Here is a 15,752-nt window from a genome sequence, read left to right on the forward strand (position 1 = left end):
ACATCACGTGTCCTTCAGGAACTGCAAATTAATACAACGTAATACCACTACATACATAGAACATCAAAACACTGACACCACCAAAGACCAGTGAAGATGTAGAACAAAAGGAATTCTCATTCACTGCTGAAAAATGGTACAGCCACTTTGGAAGATAGTTTGGCAGTTTCTTACAAAACTGAAAATACTCTTACCATATGATCCAGCTATTGTACACCTTGATATTTACTCAAACGAGTTGAAAACTTCTGTCCACACAAACCTGCACACAAATTTTTATGGCAGCTTTTTTTGATAATTGCCAAAATTTGGAAATAACCAAGATGTCCTTCAATAGGTGAATGGATAAACAAACTGGTACATCCAGACAATGGAATATTATTCAATACTAAAGAGAGATGAGCTATCATGCCGTGAAATGATATGGAGTAACCTTAAATACATATAGCTAAGTGAAAAATCCAATCTGAAAAGGCTATCTACTGTATGATTCCAACTGTATGACTTTCTGAAAAAGGCAAAACTACAGAGACAGTAACAAGATCAGCAGTTACCAGGGGTTTGGAGGTAGGGAAGAAAAGAGGAATAGGTGAAGCACAGGGTATTTTTAGGGCATTGAAAATATTCCGATGATACTGTGATGGTGGATAAATATTATATATTTGTCAAAATCCAGTCTTCGTACGTATCACTGCACTTTCTAATGTACAACACAAAGAATGTAAACTCTGGACTTTAAGTAGTAATAATGTATCAATAATGGCTCATCAGTTGTAATAAAGATACCACACCAACACAAAATGTTACTAATAGGGGAAACTGTGTGGGGGGGGGGGGAGGCAAAGGGCAATATACTTTCTGCTCAATTTCTCTGTAAACTTAAAACTCTGAAAAAATGAAGTCTACTAATTTTTTTAAAAATGTGCAAAGTATTTCAACAGAAATTCTCCAAAGAGATATACAAATGGCCAATAAGTACATGAAAAGATGCTCAACATCAGTAGCCATTAGGGAAATACAAATCAAAATCACGATAGCATTTCACAATCATTAGGATGGCTATAATCAACAAGAGGGACAATAACAAGAGAGACTGGATTCCATCAGGCATTGCAAGTGGAAATATGAAATGGTGCAGGTACTAAAGAAAACAGTTTGGCAGTTCATCAAAAAATTAAACAGTTACCATAAGATCCAACAATTCTCCTCCTGAGTATATGTAAGAGAGAGGAAAACATGCAGTCACAAAAAATTTGTACATGAATGTTCACAAGCAGCATATTCATAATAGCCAAAGAGTAGAAACAACCCAAAAGTCTACCGACTGATGAAAAGAAAATGTGGTATGTCCATTCAATGAAATATTATTCAGCCCTAAAAAGGAATGGTACAACATATTTGAACCTTGAAAATATTATGCTAAGTGAAAGAAGTCAGATATGAAAGGCCACATATTGTATGATTCAATTTATATGAAATGTCCAGAATAGGCAAATACCCAGAAAAAATAGAAAGCAGATTATGGGCAATCTACTTAGATATGATAGCAAGGACTTTGGTTGCCAAGGGCTTTGGGGAAATGGGACTGGAGAAATGACTGCTAATGGGTACTGGGCTTCTTTTCAGGGTAATGAAAACATTTTGGAATTAGGTAGTGGTGATGGTTGCACAACCTTGTGACTACACTCAAAATCACTGAATGGTGTATTTTAGAAGGGTAAATTTTACGCTATGTGAATTATATCAATTTTAAAAATATATAAAAGGATCTCTAGGCAGTTTTTCTTCCTTTTATCCCCTTTGTTCCTTGTGTAATTAAATAAGGTTGATGATTTTTTCCAGGGTATGTAATCTGTTTTAAACTTTACTGAGAAGTGATCCACTTACACAAGTGGTGTTAAGTTGGTTTCAGGAAAGAAAATGATTTAGCAAAGAACATACTGGAGCATTAATTTACTCACCTCTCACTAGGGCATAAAGCTCTTGGTATGGTTACACAATGACTGATTAGGGAAATAGTACCCACTGTTTTATGAACAAGCCCTGAATAAAAGGGAAGTCTTCTGAGGTGGAAGCAGGTCATACTGTAACTTTTAAGCAAAAAGAAGCAAGGAAAATATTTAGGTAAACCTCCAACTGGAAGTCAACTTAATTTTTCAAGAGCTGAATAGTACCTTCCTTACAGATAACCAAAAAATTTCCCTATTACAAACCAGAGCTTTCCCCTAAAAAAAGTGAACTGAGAGCCTACAAAGTCTGGAATAACAAAGGCAGGCTGGTGGACCTAAAAAATCTATCTAGCTCCAGTCACTGAGGCAGATACTGGAATTGGTTCTCAGAATTCTGCCCTCCTCATATGTTACAGAGTCTGCCCCAGCTCCCCTCAGGGCTGCCTCTCCTAGAGTGACGTGACTGGACATCAGCCTCCATGTTTGGGAAATAATTTAACTGTTGACTACACATTCAGTAACTTTCACAGAGGCGAAGGACAATATGCAAAGGGGCATACTTTTTTTCTTCTTAAAGAATAAAACAGCCACATGGTCAGAAGCTGAAACCAGATAGAAGGATATAAAATGAAAAGCAAGTCTCCCAACCTCCCCAGCTCTCCTTCCTAGATGTGATCCTGGTTAAGTTTCTTGAGTAAATTATTTTTTATTTCTGAAATATTGATTATTAATGTGACAGGAATATTACATAGAATATGTTTCTTATAAAGGTTAAGTCTTCCAGAGTCTACATCGCTTAATCAGAAACTGAGGCTAAATTCAAGTCCAAAACATAGAAACTTAAAATTTTCTTGAAATCCATCAGAGAATTTAGATATAAATAGATTCAATTTTTTTTTAAATCACATATTTTAGCTTTTAAGTCAGATTTCACTTTCTTTCTTTCTATCCATGGCAAAACAAACTCTTCAAAGATTTACAAAAATAGCACCAGTTGGCAGTCACCTGGAAACAATTTATTATTAACCAGATTAAACTCTTAAATCCATCAAGAAAAAGCATCTAACACACACAAGGTTAAAATGAAACAACAATGACATAAGCACATGCATGCCTTGACAAATAAATCAACAGCTCCTGGTAAAATTCCAAATACTCAAGAGAGACTTAAAAGTAAATGCCCTGTTAATTTCAATGTTGCCTGTAAGCAGATCTCAGTTGATCCTTAGATAATAAGGTTAAGACTGACATAATTGCAATCGGCAGGGGTGGCAGGGAGGCTGAAATAACCTGGGAATTGCAAGGAGGTAGAAAGTAATCCAATTAACAGCAGGATTGAAAATAGGTAACTTTGCAACAAAATGACTACCAATTTGGAAAATTAATGTCTATGGGCATTTTCTTCCCCAAACAGGGAGCAGAGTGTATGTGGGAAATTAATTTTTAGCAGTATTCCTAGGACTTAAGGCATGTCTGGAGCTACTAAATTCTCCAAAGCCTGAATATTACAAGCTCTTCACATGGTAATTATTCTAGTATTTTAAATCCAGAAACTGATGCAACTGTGCAACAGCCAACAAATTCAAATTCTTATTAATAAACCTCTAGTTCTTCGTATTCTGTCCATGAAAAGAGCTACATATTTGCGCCTTTTAAAAATGAAAACAATTTGCCCATCGTGCAAGTGACCTGGCTCAACAGGAGGTACCTACCCAGGGGTCCCTCTCAGGGCAGGAAACTGAAGATGGTCAGAAAGGCAGCCAATCTACTGTATTTCTGTTGCCACTGTCATTCAGTCTGGAGTGCCTCTTTTCAACTGGAATGAGCTGGTACCCTAACATTTAAGACTAAATAGTGAGCCAGTAAACAAAGCCCATGCCAGCGGAGGAAAAGGGCCTTCAGATCTGATGACGACCTGATGGCCAGGCTCTTCTTATCTCTGCTGTTCTCAAGGTGAAGATTCCTGTAAGGTGAGCCAAGTTCTGTGGCTCATTTTAAAGTAAAGCAACAATCTGCTGCTCTGGGAGTTTTTAGACGTCTAACTAGATTCTCATAACTCAGCTCTCAGCCCAATACCACTCTGTGCTCCTGCTTAGGAAGCGCCTAGAGAAGCAGATAAAACTAATTAGGACACAGCACATCAAAGGCAACACAAGTAGTCCACCAGCTGTGTACAGGGACCTTCCCACAACTGGCAAAGGCCACAGAAGAAATATTTTACCATAGAGGGTTCCACAGTCATTGTCTTCTTCAACTCTGTCCTCTTCTCTTTAGCTTTCTGCCCCGACAACCTCAGCCTATCTTCAGCCCCATTTTTTCTCCCGGAGACACAAGAATTTCTTTTTAGTTCGTATTTGAGATTTACCCAACTAAACCATGAAATCAGGTCTGTTGGGGTCGAAAGTAAAACCAAATAAACAATTCTCTGAACATCTGAGAAATGACTGCTAGCTCTTTCAACTTCATGAGATGCTTGAGCCAGCTGTGTTCTTCTATGCTGGGTTCTCTTCGTCCATTGTCATATCATCATTGGTATTTTTCTTTTGCTCAGCCTCTGGCCCTGCAGGCAGAATGCTTGTGACAGTGTGGAGGAGTGCTTCAATCTGCTCTTCTGTGAGCCGCTCTTCACTCTCTTCCACCATCTGCAGAAGGAAAGAAACCCCTCCAGACATTACAAATGAGCCTCATGGGCCAGATCCACCTCCATATTGTCTTGTCCACGTTGTTCTCGGTCTCAGCCCAGCCTCCTACCACAAAGAGCTGAGGGACTGGCTGTGAGCCACCTCAGGTCTCTAGGTCCTCTCCCTCTTGGCTCCATGGGAGGGAGAAGCCAGCTCAACCTCCAGAGTAAGCCAATGCAACTGCTCAAAATGGGTCAGTGAAAAAAGCAAGTTATAGGTTAGCATTTTTCTTTAAAGAAAAAGAAAACTCTAACAGATCTATACCCATCCATGTACACACAAGAATACGTAGTATATGCAAAGAAAACTCACCCCTGGGGAGTGAAATGGCACCTTATATACTTCTGTGTTTCACAAGTACATCTGTAACTTATGAACTATATCAACTCATTTGATGACTACCCACTATGTGCCAAATAGGTCATATATTTTTTCTAGTCCTCACTACCACCACCACTAACAACAGCTCTTTAGGGTGCTCATGTGCCTGGTGTTGCACCTTGCACTTCACATCTATTATTTCTTTTAACCCTCACAACAATCCTAATAAAGGGTACAATTAGAATCCCAAACCAGGCTGCCCAACTCTAACACCTGCAATCTAACACACACCATGTGGCCTTGGTCATCTGCTGGGAATGCAAAACAGGAGTCTGATGAATGACATCTTGGAAACAATCTCCCACCGCCCCATCAAAGGTCCATTTAAAGCCCAGTTTCTGACACAGACCTGGAAATCTGAACGTACAGATGATATCCACAATCATGAGTCAGTTTTCTTAGCCTCACCTCTAATTCTCAATATATTAATGAATACAACCATAATGTAGCCACCTTTTTAAAAGTAGTATGCAGGCAGTCAAGTTACTTAACCACGTTCACTTGGTAGCATTCGCCATCTATCACAAACAGCCTTCTCAGCTAATGGTGTCCAGGGTCCTATTCTATGGCATTTCCCAGAGCAATCTCTGAAATCTGGCAACTAACACCAAAAGGAGTTCCAGAAAGAAATCCTGGCAGATTTAAATAAAGTAAGATGACAGGCTAGGCTTACAATCCTAAAAAAGACTTCAATCTGACTGCCTCACTTTATAGATAACAGTACAGAAGCTAAAGAAGTCAGGTGACATGTCCAAGATCATACCACAAACTCCTGGGCAAAACATCAGTCTCTTCACTAACCTCAATCCAAAAATGTTTCCACAACTAGAGAATAATCTTGGGTGTTCTGGGGTGGAGAAGCTCCTGAGTGAAGCAATGGGGTTATTTCCCATCACACTGTGAAATAAAACCACCATTTTCTAAAGATTCAAAGGCTCTGTAAAATGTAACTTCTCTACTGAATAAGAAACAATCCTCAAAAACCCATTTTTTGAAATCAGACATGCAAAATTAGGGTCTGTAAAAGGAAGTAATCTACATAGACTGCCTCCAAAGAATGAAGGAGGAGGAAGGAGGGATATATCCGATTTGATTATTTAATCTTGAGAAAAGATGATCTTTGAGAGAAGAATGTCTCCAAGTTTACGAATAGCTGGCATAAACAGTTGATGAACTACTTCCTGCCTCAGGGGAAGAGGGTGCAGGAGATTTAGGCTGTCATTAGAACAGTGACAACCTCCCACCAGTATCTATTCAATGCTCCACAGTTCATGAGGGCCTTTCTCAGAATCACTGCCCACCAGAACTTCTCAAGAACACTGTACATAAAGTCAGGACAATTTACAGACGAGTAAGTGGGGGTTCCATGTTATAAAGAAACCTAAATCTGGGTCTCCTAGCAAGCAGTGCAAGGTCTTTTGACTTTGAATCCCAGCTCTTTCTAGAACACCACAACTTCCAGTGGGAGGTTTCTTTTTCAATCTCTTTTTTTTCTTTTTTTCTTCTTTCCCCCAAACCACCCCCCCGCCCCCCCCGGAACTTAGTTGTATATTCTAGTTGTAGGTCCTTCTAGTTGTGCTATGTGGGACGCTGCCTCAGCATGGCTAGATGAGCGGTGCCATGTCCGTGCCCAGGATCCAAACCGGTGAAACTCTGGGCCTCTGAAGCAAAGCGTGCAAGCTTAACCACTCGGCCATGGGCCAGTCCCAGTAGAAGGTTTCTATCACTTCCTTCTCAGAGATGCTGTATGGTCCAGACTATAGAGTCCACTAGTTTGAAAGAGTTTGGTTATATGACCTCTGAGAGGCCTTCCTTTTTAGAAAACCAAAAGAGAGGACTTCAACAGCCCACTTTCTTGCATCCCAAACTCTGGGTTTGATAGATGCGGCACTGATCAGACATCAGCTAGGTGTGTTCTGGGCAACAGGTCTAAACAGCTTTCTTTCTTTCTTTCTTTTTTTTGAGGAAGATTAGCCCTGAGCTAACTGCTGCCAATCCTCCTCTTTTTGCTCAGGAAGACTGGCCCTGAGCTAACATCTGTGCCCATCTTCCTCTACTTTATATGTGGGATGCCTGCCATAGCATGGCTTGCCAAGTGGTGCCATGTCTGCACCCGGGATCTGAACCGGCGAACCCCAGGCTGCCAAAGTGGAACATGCGCACTTAACTGCTGTGCCACCGGGCCAGCCCCTAAACAGCTTTCTAATGTTGCCATATTTGCCAAAAGCATAAGCTTTTGTCAGCACACAACCCTCAGGGACAATTACAGTCAGGAACTTTTCTTTTCAACCCAATAGTCCCAGTCACAGGAAGAAAATTTAAGCTTCATTAAGCAAAATGAAATATACACAAAAAAGAAACTTTCAGAAACCAGACACTTATTAACCCCTCTTGGATCACCAGGGTAAATGATAATAACTATATTATTCCTCACCTTTTCTTCCCAACAAAGAATAAACAGAGCCCAAATAAAGAAATGCAAAGCACCATCTCCACATTGTCAAACACAAAAGGTTTCAAGTTGTTGAGAATATAAGGACAAATGAAATGTAAAAATCCAAAGTATTTGCAGATGGGTCAAGATAAATGATAAATTTTTATCATTTGCAAAGGTTCTATCAATTCCCGGGGCTGTCAAACTGGCCTGCTGTACTTCAAAAATGGTTGTTTCTCATTCTAAACTGCCAAGCCTAACCTCCTACTTTCCTCAAAACAACTCAAAATCTAATAGCAACAGATATTTCTAGCTATTTGACCCAAAACAGTTTACTCAGCCTCTGTAAACTTCAATTTTCTCTAATGTAAAATGAAAGTAATGTCTATAGTAAGGACCAAATGAGAACATACATTATAGTGTCTTCTAAATCATAAAACTCTATGTAATTCAAGGCTAAATCACTAAATTATAACAGGCATAGATGGTAGTGCTGTTCAGGAAAGTGGCCTGTAAGGTCATGGGGTTACTGTCTTGTCTTCAGGGCAGAAGGCTCACACACTGTCCTAAATTATACACAACAGGGCACGGCAGAAGTCACAGAAGCTGGGTGGTTTCCTCATTTCCTCACAGACAGCAGGCAGTCACTTGTGGATCTGAGGATCAGAACAAATCATGGCTGAGATGTAACTTAAAAGGAGAAGTTTCAGCCTCCAAAACTGAATATTAACAAATGTTGGATGCTGGAATTACTTTTGGACCCAGGAAGAACAAATGGCTGTAAGGTTAACACAAGGAAATTTTCAAGTCCTTTGCACTTTCTACTCTATGTGAAAACCTCATTTCTTATCTCTCTCTGGTGAGAAGAGATACTGCTACAAGCTTTGGTAAACAATTTACTATCCTTCATAGCCAAATCCTAGGCTGGGAAAAATCTGGCTATAAAATGGTCCAACTGCTGGAAATGACATAGTTTTTATCAAGGCTTACCTACCTGTGGAAAGGAAGAGACCAATCTGAGGGGATGCCACACACACCTTTCTTCTCACCATGTAAAAGCACACGGCTTGGAGGAACAAAGTAAGGCTTTTGAATCAGACCCAATCAGCCACTCACTAGCCAAGACTATGGTGAGGGCATTAAAGGTGACATATACAAAGCCCCTAGCTCCAAGTCTGGCAAGTAGTAAGCACTCTTAATAGCAGCCAATATTACCAAGTAATGATAGAGCTTTCCACAGGCTCTGGGATGAGGTCATGCTAATCTTCCTGATCTCTTCTCTCCATCTGTCATTAAGCCATGAATAACATATGTTGCTGATTAAGTTGGAGGAGACATGATATGTGATCTTTAACCCAGAGGGACAGGGATTAGTTTCTTGCTGTTTCGTTTGTTTCTTCCCTTTTCTAAGTTGAATCTCCAACACAATCAAAAGGATCAGAATAAGGAGGGTACAAAAAAAGGATCTCTAGTGTCTAGAAAGACACCCTTTACAGAAGGAATTTTTCTAATTTAATTTTGGGTGCATTTTGAAGGGCAAAAACAATGCTGGGAAGACAATAAAAGTTTTAGTCAAAAATTAAATACCCATGACCCTTTAAAAAAAGGTTGTTTTTTTTCTAAGCAATTCTAAACATCATAGGTATTTTTGGTCATTTTCTTTCACACTTTTCTGAAGAAAATTTGACAAAGAGCTAAATACTTCTAAAACTGACTTTGGGAACTGCTTTATGCTCATTTTATTAATTCTCCAGCCAAAGTTTTTTTACCAGCAGTTAAACAGCCTGCCTGATATTTGTAGCTTAATGATCTCTGCCCTGTACAGCAGAAGGAAACTGCCACAATATGCCAATATAGCGACCACTCTGTATTGCTGGACCTCATTTTCACATTCCCCTATACCATCTCTGGCTTCTCTTCCAGCTGCCTTCCATAATTCTAAAGCTTTATGCTATGACTGCTATTTAGACTTTGCAAGTGATGAGGCTCCACTGAATGGTTTTATGCAGGGAAACAAGATGGTCAATCTGTGGTTTTAGAAAGTAAACTATGACAGTGGTGTAGAAGATGGACTGGAGGGGGCCAGACTGAGGCGGCCCAGGGAGAATGGTGAGAAGACAACCGCAAGAGCCAAGCTGAGAAATGATGATGGAAATTAAGGCAGTGCAGTAGGGAGAGAAGAAATAATAAGAGGCGATAGAAGCAATAGAATCTGGGGACTAACTGAATATGAGATAAAAGGAAGAGAATGACTTGCAGGTTTCTGGTCTACGAGACCGGGCCAGGACAGTGAGGGAGAAAGAGAGCATGTGGGAAAGTGCACATATGCTCCATTAACCAAGAAAAGAAACGCAGGAAGAGTAGGGTTGAAGGGTGGGAGTGGGGGGAGATAAATTTCACCAGAGTCAGGTTGACTCCCATGTTTTTACGCAACATCTGGTTGGCAACAACCCCTACAGGGAAGCAACGGCCAGAAAGGCGTAGGATATCAGGGAGAAATTAGCTGCCAAAACCCCAGCCCTAAACCCTATAGAAAGAATTAAATTTCTTCCAGTCTTCTACTTTCCTTAAGTCCCTACTAACTAGGATCAAATTGGTGAGGTCTCTTTTCACTTACAAAATGGGGCGGTTGTGTAGTCTTTTCAAGAAATGGCAGTTTCTAGCTTGCCTGTTCTCAGCTTTTATCACCCTTTCTACATTGCCAACTCAGAAACCAACCCCTTCAAGTTTAGGCCTCCTTCACTCACCAGCTGGATCTCAACAGCAGTCATGGGCCTGTGATTCAGCAGCTGAAGCTTTTCAGCTCTGTCAAAACAAAAGTACACAGCATTTAAAACTCTTATACCCCTCACAATCTTGAGTCTTGACCAAGCTGTTTAGAGAACACTTTGTCAGATAAGAAATGGGAGAACCACTTGGAATGTGGCTCTCAGTTTCTTCAACTGCAAAATGAGAGAATGGGAATAGGAAAGTCCTATGTCAGTGACTCTTACCCAAGGGTACAAATGTGTATTAGAATTTTAAAGGGTATAGAGGCATGGATTGTAAGAACTGTAGCAAACAGTAAAGGTGCAGTTTTAATCAATTTTATTTCAAAAACGTGAAGAAAATAATGTTTTCTTAATCCAAATTACAGAAAATAAAGATTAACAAAATCTTAGTAAACAAAAACAAGGACTTTAAGAGACAGGAGTTAATACTCAGTAGTATAAGGTACAGTCCTCTGCCCTCAAAGAGCTTACAATCCAGTTGGGGAAAGAAGACAAATACAAGCGAATTTTAACAAGAGATTTACGTAACAGTTAAAGATAATTATCATCTGTTACAATGCAATATACATAGCTCATTGCTGAAGGGGTGCTTGAAATGTGTGGACTCTCAAAGATAACTGGACTTAAAAGGAAAAAGACTGGCTTCAATTATTACCACTATGCAAGTGACAACTTCTAAATTTCTCCCTCAATCTGACCCTGCAGCTCCAGATTCATCTTTCAATTCAATTCAATAAGTATTTATTGGATTTAAAGACATTCTAGAATAAAAAGATGAGTAAGCCACAGTTCCCAGAGCCATACGTTTGGGGAAGCAGTACAAGTTACCCAATCTCTCTAAGCCTCAGTTTCATCATCTGCAAAACAGGAATGATAATAGTACTTAATATCTCATGAGGGGGTTATGAGGAATGAAAATCCTTCCAATTATAGTGGCAGCAGCTACCATTTATTGCTTACTTTCCACACAGCAAACACATTTAACTCTCAGACTTAATTGATGCTGAGATGGTAAACAACTTGTCCAAGTTTACACAATAATAATAAAAGCTGGTATTCTTAACCATCTGCTTCTAGTATTCAGTGTCAAAACAATGACTGTCACACAGTAATTTCTCTATAAATGGTAGTCATTATTAAGGCAGTTGTAGTTAAATTCTACTCCTCATAATCCCCAAACATTTAGTCTAGACTCAAAGAGGAAGACTTCATGGAGGAGAAGACCCGTGCCGAGCCCTGAAGGAATCTCTAGGCAAAGGATGGGAAGAATGGGCAGTCAGGGCAGGAACAGCACAAGTAAACACCCAGAAGAACAAAAATTCACAGAGTTTTAGGAAATGGCTGCTTGAGAGGTTGTAGGACACAGGGCTGAAAGAGTTATCTGGGACAAGACCACAAAGGGCCCTGACTACCAAGAGGCTAGATGTTAGTTTATAGACACTGGAGAGCAAACAAGCAAAGGAGTGACATACTCCTAGGTGAGAGAAAATGAAGTCACGAACTTGGGCAGCAGCAGCAGGGATGACAATGAGAGTCTGGACGTGTGAAATGCTCCTTGTCAGCCTCAGGTACAGTCAACAGGGTGTGACAACTGCCTAGGTTGGGTGGGAGGTGGGGTGAAGGAAATGGAAGAGTCAAGGTTTACTGTCAGGTTTTTAGCCTGTTTGGGAAAAGTATGTTAACTGAAATCTGAATTTGAGTTTGTGGTACTTTTGGAACAACAATGAAGAGGTCTCTGTCGAGCAGTTTGTGTAGTTTTAGTTCTAGTTTTGTCTAGAACTAAGAAAAAGACCAGAACTGGATTTATTAGCAAGGAGTTATATGAAACCATGAGAGTAGATATCATAGTCCAGAGACCAACTACAGAGTAAATGAAGACCCAGGACAGAACACCAAAACCCACCTCCATTTAAGGAGCTGCGAGAGAAGGCAGCAAGAGAGAATGAGAAGGGGCAAAGAGAGGAAAAAGAAAACCTGGGAGAACAGTGTGAGGGAAACCAAGAGAGCAAAGTTTCAGGACGGAGGGTATTATCAGCAATGCCAAATACTGAAAAGAGGAAAGTAGGTTGATAGATTGATACTAAATTTGCCAAGAAAGACAGCACTGGTGGCCTGTGCAAGTAGTTCAGCAGAATGATTGTTGTGGTGATAGCTGGATTGTGGAAACTGAGGAATAACTGTAGAGGAAATAACCTGTTGTGGTTTTTTTTTTTTCGTTGTAATGCAATGTCATCACTTTATTAAAATATTCAAAATAGTCTTTATTCTACATTTTTAGTATAAAAAATCTACAAGTTAAGTGACCACAGTGTAGAGACATACAACGCTCAACTTCTACAGCAGTCAATGGGACAATCGAATACCACATGTACAGAACACTAAACTGAGATGAACTGAACTTATAAGATAAAATAAAATCCAATTTCAGGAAAAAAGGTGAAAATATTAAGGACTCCAAAATATTCTTAACCCTAATGAGATTTCACTGGACTCAAGTCATTTTATAGTAAGGCATTCACAATATGACCCATTAACTCAGCTTAGGGAGAAACATGAGTGGCCGCATCAGGCACTCTTTGACGTAATAAATGGTACCCGATTCTTGATCTGAAAACTTCCCTTAATTTGGCTCTAAAGTCACCAGGCTTTTGAAAGGCATCCTCTTCATTGCCTCCCATATTTTAAACAAACCTGTTTTCTGTACAGTTTGTATTGATATCCTTTGTTCAAACCTCAGTTTTTCAGGCAGCAAAGAAATCTGGGTTCAGTTCACGCATGAAGAGACAACCTATAAAGAGGATCCAAAAGGCACCCCCCACTTTTGCCTGAGGAGATGCAAAAGCAGAAGTAATGGGGTCTGTGCTTGGGGCACAGAGCGGGTTTCAGTGGATCCTTGTGAAAGACAAGTTAGAAGATGACAAGTGAGAAGTGCAAGGAGAGAAGGAAATTAGTCTGACTGGCTTTCTGTCCTGCACCACTGATTCAACGGAGACTGGTGGAAGGGAATGGAAGACTAGGGTTGAAGGTAGGATGTGGGGCAAAGGATGGAAGGGGAAAGGCAGACAACTAATACATTTCATTTATAACAAGCAATACAAATCAGAGACTTAAAGGAGATTAAAGACCAATCAGAATAATTTGGCAACTTTAATTCTTAGGAAGATCAAAGTTCCCTCCAAACCTAATTTGATGTTTTATTACTAGAAGCAAATAATGGTACGTACAGTATTACTCCAGTGGAATTAAAGGAAGACCCTCAAGGCTGCTTCACCCCCACTGATTTTATGAATGGCTACCTCTCCTACCTCAAAATGCTTTCGGGAGGTACTGCTACCATTACATAGTTCCTTATTAAGTTTGAAAATTGCCTGAAAGTTTGGGCAACAGAAAGACATCCCAACAACATGTCTAAACTGCAATTTTAGGTTAATATGACTAAAGGAGTTACATTATGAGAAGTGCTGTGACATAGTCTTGGTTCCTCACCAGATGGTGTGGTCACCTCCTGAGCCACCCATGAAGAAGTTTCCCTTTGACTGAGTTACAGCGACACTGGTTCCTTCCATGACTGCAAGCTGAGCAGCTTTGGGAGGGCATCCTGGGAGTAGAGGAGGAACACTGCCAGCAGTAGCCCCAGCTCCAAATCTAGCACCTATATCATACCCTCCTTCTACCAGCACAATAGAACCAGATGGATAGATGGGATAATAAGCCATGGGGATTGTGGAACCTAAAGGACCAATAGCCACTTACTGGGCCATGGGAAGATACAGTGAGGGCAAAGAAAAGCGGCTGACATGGTGGGGACTGTGGCAGCCCCCAGGTGCACGCAGAGCTCAGATGACAGATCTCTGAGTAGGCAGATGGAGCATCAGTATGGGGTGGAACCTGAGAAAGATGCAAGGTTAAGGGTACAGTGGATTCCCAGGAGGCTGCACAGGGTAGGCTGGCTGTGTTAGACATTGACCTTTGCTGTTCATGGTGGCTGTGGGTCCAGTTCTGCTCAGTCTCACAGACTGAAATAACCTCTTGACAGGAGAGAAATAAAAAAGCAGTTAGAGCCTGAGGGGGGCAAGTTCTGGAGGGAGACTGAAGCATGTTTGCCAGCTAAGGAGATACATGCGGAGAGACTGAAATTATATGAGAGTAAGGGAAAGACCCTCAGAAAAACAAAAGTCCAAAGTTTCGGTGAAGTGGCTCGTGTTCCACTGAGACCACAGCAATGTGGAAAGAAAAGGCAAATCTGAGGTGAGCTGAAGGGAAATGAGCTCATTTTGGATAACTTTTCTCAGTGAAGCAAAAGCGAAGTTACCATCTGAGAGGTCTGGATGTGAAGAGGGTTAACAGGACCAAAAGCTGCAGAGTATCAGGTAAGGAGGGGACTAGGAATAAGATCAGCCAGCAGTTTCAAAGGCCCAATTGGCTTGGAAAATATGAACCTTCACTCAAAACTAAATTATTTACTTTAACCATTATCACCAAACAGTATGAATAAAGAATACAGGAAGAGCAGGAATAGAGAAAAGGAATAGCTGAATAAATGAGCATCTCAGCTACAAATCAATCAAAGCAACGGAACTCAGTTCACCCAACAGTCATTATTCTGCCAGGCTCTGAACTGCTGACATGTTCCCATAGTTACAAAAAGGATCTTGTAAGTCTTCTAGCAACAAAAACATTCACAGTTGCTCCCTGAAACTGCTCCCTGGTTTGACTCAGAGTCAAACCAACTAAGGAACTTCTCTGCTCCTCCATCCAAGGAGAACTAAACCACAGAACTACATGTTCTGAAGGTTCTAGGTTTGGTGGAGTAGGTCTTACAAACATTCCCCCGGACTTCATAACCAAGCCTATTTTTATTGTCTCTACTTTCTCCCCCTTCACTTCTCAACTCACTGCACTTTAGTTCCTGCCCCAAAAGACCACCAAAACTGTTTTTGCTAAAGGGCCTAGTGACTGCATATTGACTACTCTAGAGGATGCTTCTGTCCTGCTTTACCCTGTCTCTGTGACACCTGACATTGCTGATAACTTTCTCCTTAAAACTAGCTACCTTGCAGCTTCCATAGGACTATTCGTCCTTGATTCTCTTAACTTTCTGACTATTCCTTCTTCATCTCTTTCTAGGTTTTCTGTTCTGCTTGCCTCTGTAGCAATTCCACAGTGCCTTCTTTCACCCTCTGACCCTTTCACTGAGTTCCTCATCCAAGCCTCACAATCTCCTCTGCTACTTAGGTTTTAACCAAGAAATCCAGGTTTTCATGCTATGTGAACTGAGCTCCAGACCTTTGCAACCAACTGCCACCTAGACATCTCAGACACATTTCAACACTACATATCCCAAAGTGATCTGACTATCCTTCCCAACAAACCAGCTCCTCTCTCTGTACTTCTCATCTTGGTGAAGAGCCAAACACGCAGGCCAAAAACCTGTAGGTCATCCTTGACTCCTTCCTCTTACCCACTGCCCATATTAAGTCACCAAGAATTACTGATCATATTTCCTTCAAGATAGCTGTCCCTCCTCACCATTTCT

The 15,752-nt window shown here is 40.6% G+C and overlaps 1 protein-coding gene and 1 pseudogene across 9 annotated transcripts in view; both read right to left on the minus strand.

Moving 5' to 3' along the window:
* Positions 1–2,943: 2,943 nt before the first annotated feature.
* The window catches only part of CRCP (CGRP receptor component), a 43,769-nt gene continuing 30,960 nt past the window's right edge, over positions 2,944–15,752 (minus strand). For 8 of the 9 annotated variants that reach the window (XM_001493542.7, XM_070231810.1, XM_023655538.2 and 5 more), the window contains 2 exons: positions 10,193–10,250; positions 2,944–4,591 (listed from right to left, as the gene is read on the minus strand). In XM_001493542.7, the coding sequence (XP_001493592.3) occupies positions 4,442–4,591; positions 10,193–10,250 (208 nt within the window). In that variant the 3' untranslated portion in view covers positions 2,944–4,441. The remainder of the gene's footprint in view (positions 4,592–10,192; positions 10,251–15,752) is intronic. The other variant, XM_070231805.1, reaches the window with a different exon arrangement.
* Positions 13,568–14,328, minus strand: LOC138917115 (DAZ-associated protein 2-like; annotated as a pseudogene).

Source organism: Equus caballus, chromosome 13, assembly GCF_041296265.1.
Source record: "Equus caballus isolate H_3958 breed thoroughbred chromosome 13, TB-T2T, whole genome shotgun sequence".
Lineage (NCBI taxonomy): Eukaryota > Metazoa > Chordata > Mammalia > Perissodactyla > Equidae > Equus > Equus caballus.